At 47.0% G+C, this 18,135-nt stretch overlaps 1 protein-coding gene across 2 annotated transcripts; it reads left to right on the top strand.

Annotated features, from left to right (window-relative positions):
• The first annotated feature begins 56 nt into the window (after positions 1-56).
• ARFRP1 (ADP ribosylation factor related protein 1) lies at positions 57-11,755 on the top strand. Of its 2 annotated transcripts, none has more exons than XM_052683625.1 (8): positions 57-173; positions 1,397-1,496; positions 1,870-1,957; positions 2,450-2,532; positions 2,999-3,080; positions 3,371-3,441; positions 9,245-9,345; positions 10,867-11,755. In XM_052683625.1, exons 2-8 carry the CDS (start codon positions 1,404-1,406, stop codon positions 10,952-10,954), a joined length of 606 nt encoding a protein of 201 aa, XP_052539585.1. In that variant the 5' UTR covers positions 57-173; positions 1,397-1,403; the 3' UTR covers positions 10,955-11,755. The 2 variants fall into 2 exon arrangements, with proteins under 2 accessions (XP_052539585.1, XP_052539584.1); XM_052683624.1 differs by having other exon boundaries at positions 92-223.
• Positions 11,756-18,135: the final 6,380 nt, after the last annotated feature.

Below are 18,135 nucleotides of genomic sequence, written 5' to 3'. Positions count from 1 at the left end.
TTGCGCATCCGGGTCCTCCCACGCTTCCGGTGTCGCTGAGCATTCTGGGAGTTGTAGTTCAAGATCCCCTTCCTCTCCATCCTGGAGGCGGCGCGAGAACTACGCTTCCCAGAGCGCCACGCGAGGGGAGCGCGGCGGCGGCGCTGGTTGACGGGAGGCGCTCCCGGTACCGGGTGAGGGGCTGCTGGTGTGCGGATCTACGCTCCGCGGCCGGGCCCGCAGGGTACGGCGGGCTTTGGGGCGGCTCTGTGAGCGTGGTTGGGCTCTGAAAGGCGGGGACGGCAGTGAGGGCCGCGGTCTGTGAGGCAGCGGCAGGGTTCGGGGGGCTCCGCGGGGCCGGGCCGGGGCCGGGGCTGCTGGTGGGCCTGGAGGGGGGCTCCAGGGCTGTGCTGTGTGCCTGCTGCCGGGCTGTTCGGGGGAGAGTCCTGCAGCCTGCAGCGCCCCTCTCCGACCCCCCTGCTCTATGCACTGCCCAACCCTCCCTTCACCTCTAGAACGCTTTTTTTGTTGTCTTTTCTGTATTACTTTTTTCCCCTGGCCTTTAGGCAGCGTTGTTTGACTTCAAAGCGGTTGTTCACCCGCACAAAGGTTGTCACTTCTAAAACTCTTTGCCCTGAGGTTCCTTTTTGAGTCTATGCTGAACAAAAGAGCAGTTCCGATGCTGCGGGCTCTCGGTACCGCCGTGCCTCGTGTTTGCGCAGCTCCTCTCTGCTCTGTGCAAAGCCAACTAGCAGCAGTGCATGCTGCTGGCAGCTGCTGTGCTGCTCTGTGTGCTTCTCAGCCCTGTGCTGCTGGCCGTTTAACTGCACGGGTTATATTGTGACCAGCTGCTTGTATGGTGGGTGCTGTAGCAGCACTGCTGCTGGAAGGAGGAGAGTTTGGAGTAGGTGAGCGTTCCTACACACCTGTAGGGTACATTTGGCTGTGAGCTTGGTTTGGCTGTTGAACATCCCATGATGCTGTACATGGGTCACGAACGAAGTGAGGGGACACCAACCTGCAGTATGCTCAGAGCACTCCTTCTGTATATCTGAATGCCACTGGCTTCTTTTCTGTGAATCTTATCTGCAAGTTACTTTCAAGCTCTCTGTTAAGTCCTGAAGAAAACAAGTTTTGAAAGGAGAAGTGAGTTCACAGTGGATGCTGTGCTTTGTGTGGTGAAACAGAGGTGAAGCTACTTGGAAGATCACCCCTCACTGAAATGTGTTTGAGCATTGGATCTTGAGGTGTTTGCATGCTTGCTTTTGTATCTGTGATTTGTCTTACGGCTGGCTTAAGAGTTACTGATCAGTGAGAAATGTAACTTATTAATCTGATGTTGGGAAACGTTTAGATTGTGGAATGAAAGAACTTTGGAAATGATCTGCTTGTTAATGATTCCTTGCATCTGCTGCAGGAGCAGGATGTATACTCTGCTGTCCGGACTCTATAAATATATGTTCCAGAGGGATGAGTACTGCATCCTGATCCTTGGTTTGGACAATGCTGGTAAAACAGTAAGTGCTGTGTGTTACCTATTGCATAGAGCTTGCATGCAGTTCTAAACAACCCCATCTCCAGAGATAAAACCTCTGTCAGATAGATTAGTCTTTCTTTGTCAGTAGCATGAGTTATTTCAGCAATGTTACCCCCAAAGAATCCTTTTATCTCGTATTTAAATTTAGCATAAGCTTGGATAATCCTGTAATCACTTGTGAGCCCTTCTTTCTGTACTGAAATAGGGAGCAAGAAAAATGCTTTGTTTCAAGGTTAGGGAGGGCATTGTCTGTTGGAACAGGACTTTGCAGCCATGAAGAAGCAGGTCTGGGGCAGGGTTACCCAAGGCAGTAGAATATTTGAGAGTAAATACTTTTTCACATTCCTTTTCAGACCTTCCTTGAACAGACTAAAACTCGATTTAACAAGAACTACAAAGGGATGAGTCTGTCGAAAATCACAACCACTGTGGGCTTAAACAGTAAGTAAATATGGGTTGTTATTATTATTGTTGTTATTATTATGGTCTGCTTGCAAAGTTAGGCACTCATTCTTGAGTGTTTGAATTATTGAAGAGTAGACAAGGCCAAAATAGTTCCTGCAAATGAAGGTCTTCTCTCCCAATCCTCCCCCTGTGTGTTTTTGTGAGAGAATAAAATCCACTGGCTTAGCTTATAAGAAAAGATAACCTTGAAGTCATGAAAACCTAAAGAAGCAGATGTTCCATTTCAGGGCTACGCTCAGCAGTTAAGTAACATTTTGCTGGAATTCTTTGGCCTGATTCTGATATTATTTGTACTGATGTGGTTCTGTCTGTGGTTCTGTCTGATAGAATGGTGACTTTTTCCTCATGTATTGTTCTGTTGCTGGAAGTAGCTCTGTATGTGATTTGCTCCACCCCAGCACTCTCAGTGTCTGTGCTTTGGAGACCCTTTCAGTTTTCATTGGATTGTTTTTCCTTCTTTCCTTCCAGTTGGTACCATTGATGTTGGCAAAACTCGGCTGATGTTTTGGGATCTGGGGGGCCAGGAGGAGCTGCAGTCTCTCTGGGACAAGGTTGGAGATGCAGTTTTCTCTTTTGGTCTCTTTCACAGTGACAGAACTGTGATCCTTTAATAGTCATGCAGGTTTTGTGGTAACCTTAGTCTTCAGCATCAACCCTTTTCCAAAGGCTTCAATGTATCTTTGTGAAATTAGCAAAGATTGTGCTTCGTATTTGCAGTAGTGTTAATGGACAGTGATTACCATTAGATACGAGGGTTGTGATGGCAGAGAGAAGCTCTTCAGGGCTTGTGGAGCCAATGTGCTTCTTCACCTGCTTCATTTAGCAGCCAGCAAGCAGGCAATGCATTTCAGTGCATTTTATGTGATGCCATTCTTCCCTCCAGACACACAATGCAAACAGCTTTACGTGGTCGATCTCTTTCACGTGTATCAAAATCTTACCAAACAAAACAAAAATCTACAGGAGTAACAGTTGGCCCTGGCTGCTACAACACCAATGTATGTGTTGTCCTTTCAGTACTATGCTGAATCTCACGGTGTGATCTACGTTATTGACTCCACTGATGAGGAGAGGCTCTCAGAATCTAAAAGAGCTTTTGGTAAGTGTGCTGTGTTTGACCAGTCCTGTGATTTCATCGTGTTTCTTGGCACTGTTTTGTCATTGCCACTCTATCTGGTCCTGCAGCCTGTTGCTGGCACAGCCAAAGGATGTTTGCATCTTTGCATAATAAATAACTGTTTATGAGGTGAATGTCTGAAAGGTTGGAACAAATGAAAATACAGCACAAGGAGGATCTTCTTGCTTCATTGGGCAAGAAGGGTCTTGTATTTGCACAACTTTGCCTTCCAGAACTGGTTAAACCTCTGTTCTGTTTTCTGCTCTTTACAGAGAAGATGATTACTAGCGAAGCTCTGGAAGGGGTTCCCATTCTGGTGTTAGCTAACAAGCAGGATGTAGAGGTAAGATTATTTGCAGATGTGCTTCTTAAATGAGCAAACAGACCTTGGGAGGCTGGGCTCTGCGTTTGTGTGAAATGTTCCTGGGCTGATCCAGCAGTGGGCTTTCTCACTGCTGGAAACAATTCCTTTGAATTTAGTCTTCCCTTTTTCTCCCAGCCCTTTCCCAGTGATGCAGGTAAGATTACTTACAGAGGCACTTTTCCCACCTGATTTGAAGCTTTTTTTTGTAAACAGAACAGACTATAGCTGTTACTGATCAATGAGAAATGTAACTGTAACTGTATACAGGATGGCTTTCCTGTGCTGCGGCTCGGTATCTCGATTTGTTTTTCTTCTTGTTTATTCAGCAAAACATGGGTTAGTGAACTTCATGCTCTTCTGTGTTGTCCGTGGAATTCCAGTATGCAGTTGGAGAGATCAGTCTCTAGATGGAGCTAGAGACCGTTGGGGAGATTTGGAATAGGAACCTTTGCAGTTGTGATCAGTATCTGTTCCAAAGGGTGGCAGTGCTTCCAGCTCCCTTCCCTGGCCTGTACACCTGTCTCAGTGAATGTACTTGTGGCAGATCCTTGACACTTCCATAGAAATCACTTTGGATATAAAGGTGGATTTTGTTGTTCATTCGTACAGCACAGGAGACATTTGGGTGATCCTTAGGTTATCTAGGCACAGAAGGAAGCGTAATTCCACTTCAGGGGCAGCATAAACTTCAGATCCACAATTCCTGATTTCAGGTCCTGACTTTGCTATGAGCTCTGGTGCATGGGAAAGTCTTTTCTGTGTGGAAACCAGAATGTTTCCTCTTGTCTTCCATGCAGCAGCACAGTAATAGTGAGCAATCTGCACTCTTATCTTTAGCCATTGAGATTTAAGTGCATGCAGTGACTTAAAAGCTGTTTGAAATTTCCTTATGGCCATACATGAGTTTTTTGTTATGGACATACTGCAGAGCTCAGTTCTTCTGCCACCCAAGCTGGGCCAAGGCAAACGAGTGGCTACAAAGAGGTATTTGAAACAGGCTTTCAAGGTAAAAGCTATGAAGGTCTAGAGGCTCTGGGTGCAGCCCACAGCTTCAGTGCCTTCATGCAATCAAGAACTGTGATGAGATTAGCAAAGCTACACTGGCTGGAAGTGTATCTATTTTCAAGTAATGTCTAATCATAGATGATCTTGGACATGAACATGGAGTGAAGGGCCATCAGTGCTGTTAATAAAACACTGAAGAGTCTACAGCATATTTCTGAGTAATTATTTAGGCTCTCTTAAGCAAGGGTTAGAAAATGGGAGGTCTTTTTTTCTCTTCCACTGATCTACCAGGAGGGAAGAACTTGGGAAGAAAATCGAACATTACATAGTAATCAGTGGCACAGATTGTTCTGCTGTGGATCTCCAGACACATAATTGAAGCAAAGAATTCTCCCCAGCGTTCCTCTGCTGTTAACCCAGATCATCACGAGGGAAGATAAATGGTGTCTTCATCACTCTGGTATTTGTGGGTGAACAATAATGTAGGTTGGTTACATCTGTAAAGGTCAGAAGAATACTTGTGTTGTAACGTCTCCGAACTCTGGCATGGATTGATGTTCTGAAGAGCAAGTGAGGGAAGATTTTGACTCAATGCTTGAAATGCACGTGGTCTCGTGAAGTGTGAGCTTCTTTTTGGCTCTGGTGCTAAACAGCCTGTAGAAAGAAATTCCTTTCTTAGCAGCCACCGCTACCCTGGGGTGAACTGCATCCACAGGGCGCTGCCAAGCATGAGTGATGTTTGGCAGTATCAGGAGGTGGAACACCACCACAGGCCATGAAGTAGCAGCTTTTCTATCCTGGAAACAATTGCTGTGACTCTTCTTTTGCCAGGAATACGCTCTGTGTTTAGCAGAGCTTCAATATTAGGGCATTCTGAAATGCTGATTAAATGCTGAGTCAAATGTGTGCTGTGGGAGGGCTGGTTTTGGTCCTGTTTGTTTTAAAGGAGCTGTGGCTTTGCTGGGGGCATTGATATCTGATAGGTAATACTGGGTGCTGACTCTCAAGTGAGTCCCACATTTGGCCCATTTTGCTTTATTTGTTTACTGCTGAGTAAACAGCAGAGTCAGAACTTTCTGTCTGCAGTTTTGATGTGAACGCAGCATTTAAAAACCTGCCAACTCTCTGTGTTTCTGAGCTGTAAAATGGGGAACAGAATGCCTCACTTAGGGAAGCTGTTAGAAATACTGGCACAAGCAAGCTAAAAAACGAGTCTATGGAACTGGAGTGTTGTGTGATGTCTTTGGGAGGAGGTCTTGCAGTCCTGGTGGTGGGATAAATGTTGGGAATTTAGTTTGAAGTTAGTGGAATATTGGAAAGCTTCTGTGTGTCTTTGGGAAATGAGAAGAGTGGTGGTGACTGCTGCAGTGTGCTTGTGAAGACTCCTGCTGTTCTCTTTTTTGCCATACAGATGTTGGAAAACAAACCTTCCACACGATGGCCATTCTGAATTCCATCTGAAGAAGTACTGCAGCTTCTCTGTTAAATTAGTTTTAATTTAAAATAAGCTTCCATAAAAATAACGTAGCACAGAGCATAGGCCAGGTTGGTTAGAATCATTATTTTTTTTGGGGGGGGAGCCTTATTATTATTAGCTGTTTTATTAACATTAGCTCCTTCCCTGTTTCCATTCTGCCAGTTACCCTGGAGGTGGCTGGGAAGCCCATACTTGAAGCTTTGTCCTGGCATGACTGTGCCTCAGAGAGCCTGCATGCAATGATGATTGTCTTTAGGGGAAGTGGAGGTGGATATCTGACTCCTCAACTTGTGATTTTCCTCTGGTGTGGTAGATAGCATCACTGCAGAAAGGTCAGCTGTGGATTTTATTATTGTAATGTTGCTCTGTTGATGTGATCACGAATCCAGTTTCCCTAGTTTGCTCTCTGGTTTCAGCTGGGAGACAAAACACATCTATAAACAATTGTTTTGTAATGGAGATAGGAGGAAAAGAGAGGAACTTGGAAGCCACAGCTGACATTTTCTCCTAAGCACGAGAAGCTCAGATGCTCCTGGTTGGCAGTGAATGTCATACAGAAAGTAAGCTGCATGTTTCAGAAGCCTGAACAAACTGATCATTTGGACATAATCTCTCACCCATCTTCCATGCCTACGGGTGTGAATTCCAGCTCCCAAGTCCGGGTTGACTCCTGTGAAGTTAGTATGTGAGATATATGTTTTTATAGTATTTTATTTTATCTTTTTACTATTTATCCAACTGGTGACAGGTCTTATTTCGTAGTTTCTCATTTGGCAAAAATCTTGCAGTGAGTTACAGTGGCTTTGGTGCACGAAGTAACCAAAAGAAAGTGCAAAGCCTTTGACATGGTCTCTCACAGTGTCCTTCTGCAGAAACTGGCTGCCTGTGGCTTGGACAGATTTACCCTCCGTTGGATAAGGAACTGGCTGCAGGGCCGTGCTCAACGGGTGGTGGTCAATGGAGTGAAGTCCAGCTGGAGACCTGTTACAAGTGGTGTCCCCCCAGGGGTCGGTACTGGGGCCCATCCTTTTTAATATCTTCATTGATGACTTAGATGAAGGGATTGAGTGCACCCTGAGTAAGCTTGCAGATGACACCAAGTTGGGAGGTGGTGTTGATCTGCCTGAGGGCAGGGAGGCCCTGCAGAGGGATCTGGATCAGCTGGATGGCTGGGCCGAGGTGAATGGGGTGAGGTTTAACAAGGCCAAGTGTCGGGTTCTGCACTTTGGCCACAACAACCCCATGCAGCGTTACAGGCTTGGGGATGAGTGGTTGGATGACTGTGAAGAGGAAAGGGACCTGGGGGTGTTGGTTGATGCTTGGCTGAACATGAGCCCACAGTGTGCCCAGGTGGCCAAGAGGGCCAACGGCATCCTGGCCTGCATTAGAAATGGTGTGGCCAGCAGGAGCAGGGAGGTGATCATCCCCTGTACTCAGCACTGGTGAGGCCGCACCTCGAGTGCTGTGTTCAGTTTTGGGCCCCTCACTACAAGAAAGACATTGAGGCCCTGGAATGTGTCCAGAGAAGGGCAATGAAATGGTGAGGGGTCTGGAGCACAAGTCTGATGAGGAGCGGCTGAGGGAGCTGGGATTGTTCAGTCTGGAGAAGAGGAGGCTCAGGGGAGACCTCACTGCACTGTACAACTTCCTGAAGGGAGGCTGTGGTGCAAAAGGGTCTGGCCTCTTCTCCCAGGCAAATAGCAGGACCCGAGGAAACGGCCAGAAGTTATACCAGAGGAGGTTTAGGTTGGATATTAGGAGAAACTTTTTCTCTCAGAGGGTGGTCAGGCACTGCAATGGCTGCCCAGGGAGGTGGTGGAGTCGCCGTCCCTGGTTGTGTTCAAGAGGCGCCTGGATGAGGAGCTGTGAGATGTGGTTTAGTGCTTGTGGCACTGATAGGAATGGGAGGGGGGTTGGACTGGATGATCTTGCAGGTCGTTTCCAACCTTGTGATTCTGTGATTCTGTAACATTTCTGGATCTCACTGGTTGCAGCTGAAGGTTTGAACTGAGGTCATAAGAAAATACAGTCATCAAAAGTTGCACAACAAATGGATTCGAGGAATTCACAGTGGAAAATCACAGTTCTGAATTCCGGGGCACTGTGTGAATGGGGTGTCATTAAACTCTCAGGTCATTTCTTAAGAACGCTTCTCCGTTACAAGCACTGAGGTTTGCTTATTTCTCACACTACCATCCCCACGTTGGTTTGCCCTGTCAAGTTTCTCCAGAAGCAGCGTTCTGCAGAGTGGGTTGCTGGTATCATTCCTTTCTCTCTTTCTGCTGAGTTAAGACCCGGGCTTACAGAAGGCTGAATTCCTGACTGCGTGTCGTCCCTACAACCAAAACAAACTTACATGTGGCTTAATCCTCCGGCCTCACAAGGATCTGATGTGGCATTTGAGTAAACACGTGCCTAAAACATGTGTTTGAGCCTTGCTGAGGGCCTATAATCTCTTAACAGAAAGAGGAAGAGAGCTGGGCTCGTGGCCAGCAGAAGTGCTTAAATGGATTGTCCAAGGCTTCCGAGCACTGAGATCAGAATAGGATTTAAAAGCTGGTGCCTAACTCTAGTCTTCAGTGAGCAGACCTCAGTGTCAGTAGGGCAATTTGCTTGTCTTGTAACCCTAAGAACAAAGGATTTCTGATGTCAGTCTGTTTTGTCAGGAACATAACGTGCTGATTTCTTGGTTTTTGTTACGTCTGTGTGTCTTTTAAACTTGCTTCCCAGTAATCTCTTAGCAAATGTACAGAATTGCAAGAGCTGATGGTGGAGTGACACCAGGATCCTGGAAATGCTTTCTGTGCTATCAGCATTTTCTTCCATGCGTGGAATGCCAACAAACAGGGAAGGCTGTGCCTTTAATGTCAAAGAATGCCCTGGGAACCTAAGAAAGGTGGCACTCAGCATGTTCTGAAAGCACACATCAGGCAGGGCACTGGCATTGGGTGGGCTGCACAAGCTGGAATGGCTGGGATCCTGCTAAGTGCCATTTCCAAAGGGTTGGTGAATAGCTGTGCTCCCACAGGACTTGTGTGTGATGGTTGGGGCAGGGTTATCTGCAGGGTGCAAGGCTGTGCTTCCATCACGGCTACTGAAAAGAGGTTGAAAAGGCTTTTTTTTTTTTTAATGAAAGGAAAGTGAATGTGCTGTGTTCGTGTATGAGGGGAATGGGGGTGTTAACTGACATCACTGTGCCATCTTGGCTGGAGCAGAACTGGGGATGTGGTAGGATTTGTTTTGGTAGCCCGCCGTCTGCTGCAGCATAGAAAGAAAGCTCTCGTTTGATTTTCTTTGCAGACTTGTCTGTCCATACCTGACATCAAAACAGCATTTAGTGACTGCATTAACAAAATTGGGAAGAGGGACTGCCTAACACAAGCCTGCTCTGCTCTGACTGGGTGAGTAGGGAACTGCTGATGTTCTGGTTAACAGAACAGCCGTGTAGTGCCATGTGAGATCAGCGTGACGGAGTGCAGAGCCATGGTGAGGGAGCTGCTTTTCCTTCCCAGCAGCAACAGACACGGTTGTGAACCTTGAACTTTCACCAGGTCAGCAACTCCATCTGCAAATCCCTTCTATAAAGCATTATGAAAATATTCCAGCCCTGTCTGCTCACAGGCACAAAGTGATGGGACCTGGGGGCTTATGGAGCTGGTGATGCTTCTGCTTTGTTTTTCCTTCCCCATGCATGTTAATCCTTGCAGTGGTCCATTTGTTGCAGCTCCTGGCTTTTATGCAGTAAGTCAATTGAAAATGCAGCTGTTCATGACACTGCTGGGGCAGTGAGTGGTGTTCCATTGCTGGTGGAGTAATTAGGATTTTGCTTTCATGTTTTTGGGCTTGCAGATGAGCTTTGTTACATAGATAATATATAGGGCTGTCTGATAGAGCTTGTGTGCCTGGGAACCGTGTGGTTTAAGGCACAGTGACTAGAACAGACCAAAGTTTGGGAGGCTGGGATATTTCTTCATGCCTGTGCAGCTGCGTGCCACGGCCTTGACCAGGCCACCCAGTTCTCAACATCTTGGCATCATTATGGTGCATTGTGTTTTGTAATACTTGGGCAACACTTTCATTTCTTGAGTGAAACGTGTTGTTTGGCATTAAGACAAAAGTGCTGCTAGAGATGGCTGCAGAAACTCCTGGCTGAATTACTACCTGAAGGACTGAACCCAGAGCTCTGAGACTCCTTCTCTTTTTTTAATGTAACCACAAAGCTGTAACATGATACAAGCTACTGGGAAACATAAGTAAAGCTTCTAAAACCATGGGGAAAAAATCTCAGCTGTCTACATTACTAAGAACCAAGTGCTGTTAAGCAGATGAATGACCACCACAACAAAAACAATGGGTAAGCACTGACTGGAAGAGGAACATTAGATAATAACCTTATGAAACACAACCTTTACCAGTGTGGTTTTCATACAAACACTTCTATTTTTGATCTCTGTGGAAATTCCTTGCAAAATTTCATTTGGAGTTTGCACTAATAAAAATACTGGTAGAAGTCCAGTCTGGGAAGCTGTGCAGACCAGTTTATTGCTTGGCAACCTCAGCACAGATGATTACAGAAAGTTGGAGCCAGATTGGAATATGTGATACAGCTAGCCTGGGACTTGCAGCAAATAACCTCAAACCAGCTGACTGTCCAGTGCTCTAACATTCAAGGTTTCTCCAGAGTCGATGTCTCATCAAGTTGGACGCAGACTTGTGGAAACAACCAAGAAACAAAATGTGGGCTTTAAATGCCAAACTGAAAAACATCCGATTGCCGCTGTTTGGGGGTTTGAGAAGCTTCGATAGTAATGCCAGCAGTGAAGTGCAGGGCAGGACCCTTTGCTTTCAGTAAGTTGTCAGCTAGGACCTACATCCACCACGTTTTCGTGTTTTAATCTTGCCTACCTGTCTTATTTCCTCAGCAAAGGTGTGAACGAGGGAATTGAATGGATGGTGAAGTGCGTGGTGAGGAACATTCATCGGCCGCCGAGAAAGAAGGACATCACGTAAGAAATGCAGCCAAGGAATGGACGTTCTCTTCCCACACAGCTTAGTGTTCTCTTTAAAGAAGGTGGTCCACCAGATTCCTATTACACCTGATTCTTTCCGAAGTTTGGAGACAGACATTCTCTTTCTTTGTCTAAAACACCTGAGCAAAGGATTCCAGCTGGGGTTGGGGGGAATCTCTTACATCAAGTATTAAGCCATTGACCTGAGAGCATAGACTGAGCGGCAATCTGTGCTTCGTTGCAGATGCAAAGAACTTCATTTTCTACTTTGTATTACTTTGTGATTCTTGATTTATTAGTCTGATGGGCTAGAGGCCAGTAATGTGGAACTCTCCTCCCTTGAAGGAACTGAATAAGTGAATATGAAAGGGGAGGGAGCATGGGGAATGGCTCTCCCTTCTCTCTGAGAAGATGCCTTGCTGCTCCCACCCCATGGCTACTAAAGGTGGTGTTACTGGCCCTGTTATGCTTTTGTTTGTATGATGGGGAGAGACAGTGTTGATTATAACTCAGTTTTCAGTTGGCATGTTGATCCATGACTTTTACCTGTGGTAAATGCAGATATGGAAGCCAACCTGTAGCACAGTGATACACTGTTTGAAAAGGGTATTCTTAACAGGATGTGAGGCACTGCCTTGCTTTGACTGCCAGTCTCTGCTGTGCACTCTTTATTGTAAGAACAATTGATTGCCTTGTTTAACTGGAATGAATTGGGGCACTCTGTGTTTAATGTCTAGGCCAAAATCTGAACCTCTGGGCAGGGAGAAAATCAGTCTGCAATAAAGCTTCCTGCTCCTTTGAATTCTCTTGTGGAAACAACTTCTCTTGTAGCCTACCCAGGTCATAGTTCTGTGGGCATGTGACTAACATTTCTCCCAGTACCTCTTTGAAAACATCTGGGTACATTTTGGGATGGTTTGGCATTATTCTTTGTGTGGCTGAGTTACTCTGGGCACTGGTGGGCATTCGGTGCTGTTTGCTCCTGATGAAGGGAACATTGTTCTGGCTCTGTTTGAGTGAGATGGATGGTGATATTTGTTTAAAGATATGTTATCTGGGGTCTGCCAAAGACCTTTGTGTTCAGTGTTCTGTGTACAACTTACTGCCATTTTTTTTTTCCCACAAAAGCATTCAGTTCCTTGCTTTGAGTCAAGGTGTGAAGGAACCTGAGGTATGTCATGAAGCACATGCAGCCAGAACAGCATCTTTCTTCTACATAGCATTGGGACAGGAGAAGGCCAGGCAGTTGAGTGGTGTAAATGTCAGTGCTGCATCCCAGCAGAACTAAACAGCTAAAACAAGAGATGTCAGTAGGTTTCTTTAGACCCAATAACCCATCTCAGGTTTCCTGTGCACTCTGTTGATGTCAGAAGAGAAGATTACTTGGAAGATCATTCACCTGCTGTAAGTAGTGGCTCTTTTTGTAGGTGCTGCATGTTTTATAAGGCTGAAAGCTTCAGGTGGACAAGAGAATTGGATGAGGGACATCTCTCCCAGCTGACCATCTCTGAAAGCACAGGGGTTTTCCAGGTAACTGTGGTCCTGGCTGTTGCTTCAGTTGGCAGGGCTGATGCCAACAATTAGGCTGATGATGTAAAACAGTGACAGGAGAAGAAAAGCTCCTTGCTGGGAGATAAAATTCTTCAGTCAACTAAAGTGAAATACCAGTTTAATTGGATACCAGGGGTTTTCCAAGCTTTCCCCATACCTTTCTCAGATCTCTTTCTCACAGTAGGAGATCAGAGAGGAGAAACAGTTTTGAGCTTGAGGAAGTAGCTGTTCTCATAAGTGTCTAGACACCAAGAATGTTTTGTGGCACATACCAAAGCAAACATTTGGACTTCAAAATACAAGTTCTCATGCTTGGGAGTGGTTTTGTTGGTTTTTTCTTTTTTTGCCTGGAAAAATGCATCAGCTTTGGTGCAAAAGTGGGAGCGATGTCCACAGAAGTCAGGGAGGATTTCTCTGAAACTGGCATTGGAGGTTTCTATACAATTCCGAGTTGACTTCCAGCACAGTCACAGCAGGTTCTGGATGGGGCAGGTGGAGCTGCTTGGCACTTTAGGTGTGTTTCAGAACAAGCTTAGCAGTCAGATTTTTCCAGCATGACAAAGTGCACCTACCTGGTAGTGTCACAAGATTTCTGAGTGCAGCCCAGTAAGCAAACACGGTCAAAGCAATTCTGGTATTGCTCTGTGTGTCCTCCGTGCTGCAGCGTGACTGCAATGAGGGAATTCAGCTGATAGGTGCAAGATAAAAGTCTTGCTGTGCAAGCATGACCTGCACTTGTACCTCACTGATGTGTACAGCGTGCAGCTGCTCTGTGTGAAGCAAAGAGAGCAGAGTGCTGCTCAGTCAGCTGGGGTTTTTGGTTGCATTTGCTCTACACGACCGTAAGCAGGTACACAAGGACAACTCACTGCTTCAGTTGATTTTTTAGTTCAGCTTCAGTCTGTGTAAACAGGTTTATAGTGCTAACGAGGCTTTGGGACAGTCCTATGGAGCAGGATGGAGTGGGTATGGAAAAGGCATTCTCAGAAGGGATGGTCCATGGTGCATAAGCACCACTAAAACAATCTGCTTGGCACAGTTGGAGGTGCCATGCTGGTAGCAGTTTTGTGTCCTGACCAGTGATTTCATCAGCTGTTCATCATAATTCAGACTCCTGCTTTTATTTAAGTCCTTACAGGAAGCACAGACTGATGTTTAAAATGCTTCTGCATTGCAAGCGGGTCCCCAGAAAACCTTCAAGGAAAGGAAGGACATTTCTAAGCTGATAAAAGTGAGCAGTTCTTCAGATTTTGGATACCTTCAAGAAGGTCCTGCTTTGCCTCTGCCCGTTCACAACAGTTCATCTATCTGAACAGTTGCTTTCTATTCCACAACAAATTCATCTGAGTAATCACTTTATCCTTTGCTTGCTTTACACTGAGATGAAACCCAATGGCCCAGGACAGCGGTAGGTGTTGCACTTGCCTCAGTTTGAACATTAACAGAAGATTAATTTTCTCTCACCCCTCTGGAATTTCCCTACTGGGCAAACATTTATTAGCTGTTAGCAACAGGAGACAACAACAGTGCTTAAGAACAATAACCAAAAAAAGCACTTTCAGTGCTTTTGAACTCTCTGCTCATTGTAGTGCTGCCTGCATGGTGGCAATTGGATCAGCTGGAAGGTGTGGAACAGCTCTTCTGGCTGCCCTTAGTCTTTTCTGCCCTACCATCTCCTCCTGCACTGCTACCACGTCCATCTGTTCAGCTGAGGTGAGGATCTGCCCTTCCACACACAGGAATCTCAAACCAAAGGCCATTGTTCTGTGAGTCTGGAAGTTTGCTTCTCTCCAGCAGCGATGTTTCCACTGAACATGAGGTGCTCTGCTTAGTCATCATTTCCAGAAGTGCTCATGGACAACCGTGAGGTACCATGTGGGTTTGGAAAATAAACATTTACAGCAGTCACAGAATCACAGAATCACCCGGGTTGGAAGGGACCTCAAGGATCATGTAGTTCCAACCCCCCTGCCTGGCAGGGCCACCAAACATCCACATTCAGATCAGGTTGCCCAGGACCCCGTCCAACCTGGCCTTGAACACGGCCAAGGACGGGGCATCCACAACCTCCCTGGACAGCCCGTTCCAGGGCCTAACTACTCTCCTTGTGAAGAACTTCCCCCTAACATCCAACCTAAATCTTTCCTCCTTCCTTACAAGGCTTGGGATGGATTTAGGTAATGTCATGTGCTGAAACAGTATTGTGGAACTTGTCTGCGAGCAAGAAAACCAGTTTGAAGAGGGAACTTCCAAAGAGAACTGCTAAGAAAGGCAAAGAGGGGCGCTGGCACTCGTCTTCCCCGTCATGCCTTCAAATCACAGGTTTCAGAAACCATCTGATTGATGTGCATGCTGGCTGATGGGCAGCCACGCAGCGTATCCACACAGCAGGTTCAGCTCTGCCTGCAGCACTGCTCCTCTTTCCCCAAAAGCAGCACAACGGTCTGCCTTCAGTCTTGGGCCCGTTTTTAGAGGCTGAAAGAAGTGACTCCAAGTGCTTGCCTTTGCCTGAAAGCAAGCTGGGCAAGCAATAAGCAAGAGAGCAGGCTGAACTGACTGTGCCAGGCAGAACGTGGGCTGGGTACCCTCTCAGAATCCCTTTTGGCACAGCTTTCCATTAACATTTGACTCAAATCTGCCTGTGGGGAGATAAGAGGCATGGGAGAGCACTTGTCAGGACAAAGAGTCCAGAGAAACCAGGGCAGGTGCTTTTTCACAACGGCATTTTGTTCTTATCTTTCTTGAAGTTGGAAATCCCACACAAAAGCTCTCCCCTGTGTAACGTAGCCATTATTTGGTGTGCTGGACATCAGACTTTTCATGCAGTTTTGTTTCTGACCCACTTTTGAAATCCCTCAAAGAACTGTTGTACCGCTCTTCTGGTAAGCCCAGCTTCTGTGATAACCACTGGGGGCTTTCCATTTGTTTTTTCTAGGCAGGTTCTGGCTCTCTTATATCCAAAACCAGTTCCCAAGAATACAGCCCCAGCCAGTTGCCTTCAAACATCTTTATCTGCACAGCTTACATCTGATCACAGGAATCTTCAGCTACGGTACCCATTACCTCATAAGGGAGTGCTGACTGTGTTCAGTGATGAGAGCAGCACGATGCTGACAGCAGCCAGGGCCTGATGTAGGGAATGGCTGAGGGCTGGGGCACAGCTTGTGCAGCACAGCACGCAGTGTCACTGGGGGAAAACACGACCCCATTTCTGACATCAGATTCTAAGCAAGAGGAACAAGGAGCACAGAGCCCTGCAATGACCAACAGCTCAGCTGAGGAATCGTGCCTGACATTTATATTTAAACACAGCATCACTTGCTGTAGCTGGGGGGGAACCTCCTCATTCCCACTCAGAGGCACCGTCTTTCCTTAAAGCTGAAGGCTTCTGGTTCTAGACTAAGACCACATTGTCCACATCCTTTTTCCAAGGACATCAGGAGGGCAGTGCAAACTGCTGCCTTCGCAGCCTTGTCTCCCACTCGTTGCCATAGGGTACGAAGCAGCAGTCATCACCCTGAGGCAGCAGATAAATTCGGTTAAGAACTCAGGGGGTGAAAGATCCCTTCCATGAAACAAAGCCAGGGCCAGCAGAATACGGGGGAAGTGCACTCACACCCTGCTCATGAGCAATGCCTCCTTTCTGTGTGCAGCTGTAGGTGGCAGTGTCTCTGCAAAGCCACTCACAAACACTGCTTGCACTTCTTCCATCCAGTCCTCTGCTACCGGTGCAGCTGTGATGAGAGTGAGCGTTGCACCATGGAGGATTCCAACGCTTAAGCCCTCGTTCCTCACTGTAAGAATTGCTTTCTATCTGATCTCCTTCAGGCACAAGCAGGCAGCATGGTGGGCTCTGCAAAGCTCTGCCAGGGCAAGGAGGTGGCTGCCAGCTCCAACAAGCACAAAAGCACGTGGTAAAAGCTTCACAAAAGCACGTGGTAAAAACATCATCCTTTGGACTAGGCGTCCTTCAGCCAGGTGGATGCCAGGCTCAGTGTTTTGTAGCATCACAGAGTGGTTTGGGTTGGAGGGGACCTTAAGGATCATCTTCTTCTAAACCCCACACCAGATTCCCAAAGCTCCATCCAACCCAACCTTAAGCACCTGCTGGGGTAGGGCACCCACTGCTCCTTTGGGAAGCCTCAGAGTAAAAGAATTTCCCTGAACACCTAACCCTGCATCTCCCCACTTTTAGCTTAAAGCTCCCCTCTCTGACCCGATTCCCACACTCACTGGTAGCATCACCCCACAGCTTCCCTATAGCCCCCTTTATGCACTGGAAGGCCACGGTGAGGTCTCCCCAGACCCTTCTCCATGCAGTGCAGCCCCAGCTCTCAGCCTGCCTCCATAGGAGAGGTGCTCTCCTGCTTATCCTCACAGCCCTCCTTTTGTTTACAGGCACTAATTAAAGTCAGTTCCACTGCAGCTTCTAGAAATCTTTGTTTCCTATATACCATAAGCGCTGCTTTAAGGACAAACTGTAAAATTATTTGGATCTTGTTTTCCTGAAACAGAAACCTGCAGAGTTTGTGTTCCAGTTCAGCTCCCAGCCAAGAGCTGCTGTACAGCCTCAGAAACCAAACAACCTGGCTCCAGCTTTTCTGCAGATGCCCTTAAGCAGCACATGTTTGAGTCACTCCCTACAGAGGAGCGAGTCCCATAGAGGCGAGAGGAACTCTTTGTTCTCAGCAGTAAGTGTTACAAAGAGCACTTCCTCACTGCACATCTAAGCAATAACATCCGAATGAGTGCCTTTCACTCGGTGTTCAGGGTGTGTAGATCCAGTGACCAAATCCCATCACCTATCCAGGCGTGCTCTGGTAGCTGGGGAACAGACACCAAATAGGGCTCATCTTCAGATCTTCTGCCTGAGGCTGTGCTTAATCCCCACCTGCACTGAAGAGCACAGTTCAGCAGCAAAGCCTTCGCACTGCAGGTGGAAGCACATGGAGAGATCACCCATGAAGGGGGAAAAGAAGAGAAAGCAGCTGCCCCCAAGCAGCCTCATCCTCTGCAAGGCTGTACCCACACTGTCAGCATAGCAGGAGTTCTGACAGCTCCTCTTTGCGCCATGAGAAGAGGCAGAATCACAAGGCACTGTGTGCCACGCTGTGCAAGACCTAATAAATGCCTCACAAGTATAGTTGCTGTACCAGAGGATATGGAATGGCTGTAAACCAGAGGTGCTGAATCACTGGCCTGGTTGTTTCTGCATGATGTCATTATCAGCACCCAACAGGCAAAACTGGGGGGAAAGAATTTGCTTTTTATCTTGCCAGATCTGATTTTTCCTTTGAGGCTCAGCCGCGAAGTGAGGAATGCACACTCCTTATCTTTGCTTTTCCCAGCTAAATATTCCTTGTGCTGCTTCTGGGAAGGCTGAGCAAAGTCCGATAACTCACCTACCAAGTTCCAGCGACGAGGAAGGAAGTGCAGAGACACAAATAGAAACCAGCATCGGAAAATCTGCCCGTGAGACTGATGCGATCTCTGCAAGCCTTCATCTGACCCCTTGCACACAGAGCTGAGGACGCCCTTCAATCCCACACAGCTGAGAGCAGCAGCCCCCCAGCGCACATCCCTGCTGACCTCATGTGTTTGGGAAGTCATCCTTCCCTCCTAATTCCATAG

The sequence above is a fragment of the Tympanuchus pallidicinctus genome, unplaced genomic scaffold (genome assembly GCF_026119805.1).
Source record: "Tympanuchus pallidicinctus isolate F22 unplaced genomic scaffold, pur_lepc_1.0 scaffold20, whole genome shotgun sequence".
NCBI classification, from domain to species: Eukaryota; Metazoa; Chordata; class Aves; order Galliformes; family Phasianidae; genus Tympanuchus; species Tympanuchus pallidicinctus.
The sequence above is the reverse complement of the archived record's forward strand: the minus strand, read 5'-3'. Positions and strand labels throughout refer to the sequence as shown.